The sequence below is a fragment of the Triticum aestivum genome, chromosome 3A, assembly GCF_018294505.1.
Source record: "Triticum aestivum cultivar Chinese Spring chromosome 3A, IWGSC CS RefSeq v2.1, whole genome shotgun sequence".
Classification (NCBI taxonomy): Eukaryota; Viridiplantae; Streptophyta; class Magnoliopsida; order Poales; family Poaceae; genus Triticum; species Triticum aestivum.
In genome coordinates this window covers 13,856,036-13,863,339 of record NC_057800.1, presented here as the reverse complement: position 1 = coordinate 13,863,339, position 7,304 = coordinate 13,856,036, and the positions used below count along the sequence as shown (strand labels likewise).

General features: G+C 46.8%; 1 protein-coding gene across 1 annotated transcript; it reads left to right on the top strand.

The window, feature by feature from the left end:
* Positions 1-617: 617 nt before the first annotated feature.
* Positions 618-5,952, top strand: LOC123059861 (uncharacterized). The gene is made up of 9 exons (XM_044482392.1): positions 618-927; positions 1,953-2,149; positions 2,768-2,940; positions 3,506-3,790; positions 4,052-4,110; positions 4,216-4,252; positions 4,342-4,413; positions 4,778-5,081; positions 5,260-5,952. The coding sequence occupies exons 1-9, from the start codon at positions 807-809 to the stop codon at positions 5,629-5,631; spliced, it is 1,620 nt and encodes a 539-aa protein (XP_044338327.1). The 5' UTR covers positions 618-806; the 3' UTR covers positions 5,632-5,952.
* Positions 5,953-7,304: the final 1,352 nt, after the last annotated feature.

Below are 7,304 nucleotides of genomic sequence, written 5' to 3'. Positions count from 1 at the left end.
TCACCAAAGGAGAAAGCAATATCCGATACTGATCTCTCTCCCTCTCTCTCTCTTCTTCTTTTGCTAATGTTTTTTTTGCTTTTGCTAATGTTGATTGATGGAGACCAGAAAAAGCTAGCGCCCCTATCTATATACTCTACTAACGAAATATCTGGACGGACGGGCAGGGGTATGCGGGTGGGGCCCGCGGGACAGCGACGCGCGTTCCACGTTTGCTCTCCTCCTCCTGCTCAAAGTACCTAAACTAGCCCTCCCGTCGACGGCGCTCCGCTGCCAATTCCCGTGCGCGCAACAGTGGGGGCAGGATCGTAATTACAGGCACTGAGCGCAGGCGGAGCACATAGTAGCAGTGGTAGATCCCGGCCGGCCCCACCGCCAATCCACCCTTTCGCGCCCTTTCTCCACCGCGCACCCGTGCCACCCCGCAACGGGGCCCGCATCTCGCTCGCCGTACGCGGGGGCCCACGCGTCCACGTGTGCCGCCCGCGGCACCGCGTGGCACGCGGCGGGGCGCGTCGCCCCCGCTAGGGCCACCCGGGGGATCGTACACGGCCGGGCTGCCGCCATGCCATGTGATTCTGCTGTGCGGCGCGTGACGTGTGTCTGCGAGTGGGACGGGAGCAGGAGCAATAAACACTGGCGTGGGCGCGGGCGGGCGAGTGGGAGTAGGAGTCGGAGTAGCGCCGTGTCGTGTCGTGTGTGGTGTCTTCCACTCACTCCCGCCCCCGCCGGACCCCTGCCTGCCGCCCTCGCCGCGCGGGAACGCAGATGCGGCGGCCCTGACCCCTGAGCGAGGGCCGATCGGGATGAAGTGGGGAGGAGGAGGAGTCGCCTTCGCGTTGCTCGCGGCGGTGGTCGGCGTCGCGGCCGCCGCGGAGGGGGACTCGCTCGCCGGACTCGCCGCGGGCATCGACGGCGCCGCGCCAGGTGCGTGCGTGCATACTTCGCTCGCCGCGTGCTTGCTCGTTTGCCGACGTCGCCGCTGGCGGTGGCGGTGGCGATCTGCGCCCCCGGTTGATCCGTCGATAGGTCGCGCGAGCGAGGGGGGATCGGTTTCGATCCATTCCCGAAGCGACGCGAGCTCCGATCTCGGTGCCTGCCATGCCGTGCCACGCTCTTATTTTTTTTGTCGTTTATTAGGGCGATTAATCAGAACCGTCGGTCCGTCCTGCCTGTCGAAATCGCGCTCTGTTTTTGTTTCCTAGCTCAGGCCTCGTCGGCGTCTCCAGGTGGTGATCCCGCCGCGATCGACTCGACTCGCGCTTCCAGTCTAGGTTCAGAGTCAGAGAATCGAGCGAGTGTTTATTATCTTATTTACCGCTAATTTAATTTCGGCGCTCGACTGTTTATGGCGGTGCCGCTGCGAGAATGTATTTACTGCTATTTTATTCACTGCCGGTGGTGTCGGTAGATCCTCTCTGACACTCGATCGCGTTTTCTTAATCCCATTTGGTACGCCTCACTGCCTCAGGCTCAGGAGGGGTGCTAATTTTAGCAACCCGTATTTTATTCCTGCTACGGTAGCTACCTCGGCTCGGTTGCTAGAATCAGTCAAGCTGTTTGCTGGTGGCGTATATTTTTAGTAGTATATTCATGTCGGTGCTGTCATCGATCTTGCCGACGAGGTTGACGACTTCCACTCCAAGCAACTCCTGGCTCCTAGGAAGTACAACTGCCCCCTTTATTTCTTCCACCAAAGGCCTCCTGATTTTCAGTGCTTCATGTGACAAGAATTGACATCGCCGTAATTTATGCGTATTGACTAGGAATGCGCGCTTTGATGCCTTTCTTACCATAGAAGCAAGCACCCTTTTTGATTTGCTACTAGCCTTGCACTAGAAGCAAGTGGAACTTTGTTTGTAGTATCAGTTTACTATTACTAATATATCATCCATGTTGGTGCTGGTGCTAAAAGGTCTGTATTTTTTTGTGCAAATCTTCTGGTACTTTAGAGGTGAAGGAATTGGGGCCATGGGCGAAGGGGCTGCTGAACGGGATGCCGGATGGGGCAGCAGGGCCGGCGGCCATGGGGCCCGTCGCCAAGTATCCGTTGGTACTGGCCGAGGACAGGACGCGGCGGCCGGACGTTCTCCGCCATCTCAGGATGTATGGAGGTGGTTGGAACATCACCAACAAGCACTACTGGGCGGTATGTGTCATTGTTTAGACTTTATTAATAATTAACCCTTTCATGAGCGTATTGCTTTAATTTGTTAGAGATGTCATTATACCAAAGTAGTATTTATGTGGGTTGTTGGGATCAGGGTAGTTGGATTGGTACAGTCCGTGTACGCACTAGAGATTCAGCCCATCAATACTGATCCTACTTTGAGGAATATAAGGCATGTCATCCCCTTTTAGTTGGCTGACGGTACTTAGTTTACATTTGATGCCCAAAGTGTCCCCAAATGTACCAGGAGTGTACACAGCTACAGGAAAGTTGCAGGATTTAAGACAGTAGGTTATTGCTTTCTTGGAACCATGTTGAATAATCAACAACTTTCTTGGACAAACTAAGTGCAAAGTTGACTTCGAAGTTATGGAGAAGAAAAAGGACAGTGGCTTAAAAATGGAATTGGGTGGTACAGAGTCAAGGCAAATAGCATATGCCTAGTTTTATATAGTTAGCAATGATTGACGAAACCTGTTAGCATGTCAAATCTGACCGTCATCTTTCAAGTTGCCTAGTTACTTTTACGGACTGCTGGTTTCCCCCTTTCCCATTCTGCATTGCACTGCTATGTTAACTGAATCAAGTATGTTTCAGTCTGTATCATTCACAGGAGTTGCTGGATTTCTCCTTGCTGCCCTGTGGTTTATTTCATTTGGGATTGCTGCAGCTTCATTCTGCTTTTGTAAATCAAGAGTGGGCAAAGCAAAGGTTTCTCATGCAGATGTAGCACGACCTGTGTTGCTTGTGGTTGCTGTGCTTGCTTTATTGTAAGACACTTAATCTCTTTACCGTTCATTTGTACTGTTGTTTATTTGTTCTAGTTTGGAATATATTTTTATGTACAAGTCTAGATGAGTTGCTTGTGCAACTGCCCATGGGTAGCCTTATCCATACATCCAACTTTTACATTAGATTAGCACTTCTCTGTACTCTATGGAAGGCATGAATAGTAGTTAGAACTTAGAAGTATGGGTTCAGGGTTCAGTACTGTATTACTTGATGTATGATATTTTTAGATGAAACAATTTCAATATTATATGTGCAAACACAAATTTTCATTTCTTAATTTCACAGTACAACTATGGTGATACATTTCTACATTATGTTATGTTCCCAAATGGGCTGGTTTATAACGGTAAATTTTTTGTTCATATCAGAACAGTACATGTTTTTTTCTTAATGTCTATTAAATCTGATTTTGAATCCAAGTAGCTTTTGATATTCAAGTATTATTCAATATGGTCAAGGATTTGAGGATGGTATGACCATGCATTTGCCCAAATTTAGTCTGTCAACCGCTTCTAATATCTTCCATGATCCTCTTGATGCCAGAACTGGATGCATTGTCCTTCTCTATGGGCAGAATGAATTCCGTGAAGAAGCTACCGATACTTTGGATTATGTTGTCAACCAATCTGATTTCACTATCCAGACACTGAGGAATGTTACAGATTACTTGTCATTTGCAATGACGATCAATGTGGCAGCACTGTATCTTCCATCAGATGTGCAGGCTCAGATTAACAATTTGAAAGTGGACCTAAATAAAGCAGCTGATACCATATCTTTGAAGACAACAGAAAGCTACAAAAGGATCAGAAAAGTTCTCCATAATGTGTATGTTTCGAAGCTGTCCTTGCTTACTTGTCGTTTTTACCTCCAGAATTTCACTGAGAAATAGTGTGGATGTGACTATGCTTGCCAGTGGGCTTAAATCTAACTAGAAAATGACACCACTATGTTGGTGAAATACACAATCACATGACAAATTGACTAATGGCATTTCCTTTTTCTTGAAGTTCATTTCTAGTGATTTTTGTTGAATGAATTTCTAGTGATATGCTTCCAGATATAAATGAAATTCCTTTTTTACTACAGGTCTGTTGCATTGATTTGCATAGCTGTGTTAATGCCTGTTCTTGCATTCCTTGGATATGGTAAACAATTGACTCTCAATCTACATACTACATACCCCCCTCCCTCTTTTCACTATGGCTGTGTTACCACTCACTTCTGAACTCGCTTGTTCCTCCCTTATGCAGTTCTGGAGCTATACGGACCAAGATATACAGTTTACACGTAAGCTTTCTGACCTATTTACCGATTATTATGTATTGAATTGGGTATGCTTTGCAGTAATTTTGACACCTTTCTATTTGAACTTACAGATTTGCTACCATATGCTGGAACATAGTGGCAGCTCTCTTCATTCTTATCGGGATTCTTTTGATAGTTAGCAGGTATTGTTTACCTTACATACTACGTATCTTTCAAGTTCTGTGATGAATTATGTTAGGAGTGGTAAGACTTCGGTTCATGCTAGGCTGCTAACCACCACCCCCTTCTTGTTGAATCTCAATTTTTTTGGGATATCCAACAATGAAAGCAAATCTAAACATCTATATAGGACTCAAGTATGTGCAAGAAACTTCTTTGTCCATTAATACATCCTCTGTTATTGACGTTAGTAATTAGCATCAATTGCTTTCCCTGCTGAACTAGCAAGCAGTTCTGTTGTTCCAAAGAGGATGCAGCCCATTTGTCTAGTGTTAATATATTATAATGCCTTTTTATTTTGAAATCATAATTTTGTTGTTGTTGCAGTGCTTCAAAGGATACATGCCAGGCAATGGACGAATGGGCAGACCATCCTCGAGCAGAAACTGCTCTCAGCAACATCCTTCCATGTGTGGACGCGAGTACAACCAACCGAACCTTGTACCAGAGTAAACAAGTCGTGGTGCAGCTCGTGAAGTTGGTCAACAGGGCTATATCCGCTCTTTCGAACCGAAAAGAGCGCCATCTGCATCCTGGGCAGCTCATGCCTTACCTGTGTTCTCCCTACGATGAAAACCTGAATGATCGGCAGTGCTTGTCTAAGGAGGTGACATTTGACAATGCAACGACAGTAAGTGTTATTATTCTTCTACTTCTTATTTAAGATCCTGTTTTGCATCAACTGATTTGATTCCACGCACAATCTTCTATTATTGTTGTTGATCTGGTTCACTCCCATTTTTATTTGGCTGCACTACTGAAATGGAGTATTCCGAATAGGCAACTGAACAATCTCTACTGCCTTTCAGGCATGGCAGGACTACACGTGCAACGCTCCCGACGCGGACGCGTGCTCCGGCCCAAGCACCGTGACACCGGAGATCTACAGCCAGCTTGTCACAGCGGCGAACGTGAGCTACGCGCTGCACCACTACGCGCCGCCCATGCTCAACTTCCAGGACTGCAAGTTTGTGCGCGACACATTCAGCTCCATCGCCTCGCAGTACTGCCCGCCCCTGGAGCACGACCTCAGCCTCGTCTCCGCGGGGCTGGCGCTCCTCGCCTCGGGCCTCGTCCTCGGCCTTCTCCTGATGCTCTTTGCGGACCGCCCCCGAAAAAGGGAGGAGGTGTCCGAGCAGACGTCGGGGTTCAGAGTCGCACCCGTAGACTGCTCCCCGTGACAGACAGACAGGGGATGCATGAGTACATTTTTTTTACTTCTGTTGTCATCGTAAAATTAGTAAAGCTTCGTGGTTACTGAAACCAGTATAGTATAAGTTTGAGGACTAGTTAGGGGAGGGAAGAAGGCCTGAGCACTACCGGGGTGACAAAGGGGGAAGAAACCCCATTTTGCAGCGAAGAGTTTGGTGCATTGTGTGCTTCCTTCCATGGGTATGATGTTGTAGTATATGATATGCTTCAGGAATTATAGTTGGCAAAATTGATGGTCAGATCAGCTGGGGGTCAAAGCCCCATTTATGCCATGAAAATTTACCTTGTGTCGACCTGGAGTTCTATTTAGCTCTTGTACATTGTGACTCTACAACCGATCTGAAGCAAAGTCCATGAAGCTGCATGCGGGCAAGGATGAAGTTGAGAGCAGCAACTAAATTTTGTTCAGCTCTGGTCATGACTAGATCATCTCCATGTGGTTGGAAAATCTCATCCTCTCGTGCCTGTCAGGCCACCGGTAAAAACCGGTGCAGTTGCGGTGATATGACTGGGTTTTCCCCCCTGTCAACGTTGATGTGTGCCTCGGTGGTGCTTATTTTCTCTGGATCGCGAACTGTGAAAAACTAACTGTAAATTTCTGCTGGAGAAAAAAATATCCTCTTCGGCGTGGCATCTGAGCTGCCCGGCCAAATATTTAGCGTTGACCGCAATATTGGTATCCGTTTGGCTAGGCTCCAATTTTTTGGCTTGCCAAGGTCCATTTGACTCTCGATAGCCACTTCGGGGACAGAAAACGCCTTGACAGGTCCGAACTGAGCTACTGTCGGTGTTCTTGAGAAAAATTCAGAGTTCATGGGAATAATACTGCGGAGATGATAAGCTCTACATACTATTGCAGCTGCTAATCAGGGTTGAACTGCAGAGATCATCAGAGTATATTATGTAGCTGAATAACCTGCTAATCAGAGCTGAACAGCAGAGATCATCCTGTATGTCTGAATAACCTGGTATATCAGACACACAGGATCATTTTCGCGTGTAAATAAAGAGACAATCCTACCCAAGCACCATCCCCATCCCTACCCAAGCATGCATCTATATGGTACTCCCTCGTAAACAATTATAAAAGCATTTAGATTACTAAAGTAATGATCTAAACGCTTTTATATTTCTTTACAGAGGGAGTAGATCACATATTCACGAAGCTATAAAATCATTGAGGTCGAGAAAGGAAAACAGCGCTTCAATTTCTGACCTTTTGGGTAGCAATACATTTATTACATTCAATCGGGTAGCAATACATTAATTATACACCAACAGGGTAAACAAACAAACATGCTACATTTCAAATGACTGTAATCACACCAAATTCACTCTTCCAAACAAACGTGCTACATAATTCAACACGGAGCAGCCATCTGTGGAGTAGTCTAGCATCGATACTAGAGACATTGTAATCTGGCAGCTCTAACAGCACGCAAACAGGCTGCCAGGCATCAAACGGGACTAGCGTATCAAAGCTCTGCACAAAGGAGGAGCCCTCCGAGTAAGGAAGCTAAGGAAATAGACGGCACATGGGTTATGATACAGACACAGGACTGTTTCCATGTATGAACACCACAGAGATAATGATTTCTCAGATTATTCAGCTGGTTGTATTTCTTGAGGTCGAGAGGTAGAT

Bases quoted from the DNA above. Each gene is read 5' to 3' on its own strand.
- LOC123059861 (XM_044482392.1), top strand. From the start codon at position 807: ATGAAGTGGGGAGGAGGAGGAGTCGCCTTCGCGTTGCTCGCGGCGGTG. The intron at 4,253-4,341 runs GTAAGCTTTCTG...TTGAACTTACAG, and splicing joins CCAAGATATACAGTTTACAC to ATTTGCTACCATATGCTGGA. The intron at 5,082-5,259 runs GTAAGTGTTATT...ACTGCCTTTCAG, and splicing joins CATTTGACAATGCAACGACA to GCATGGCAGGACTACACGTG.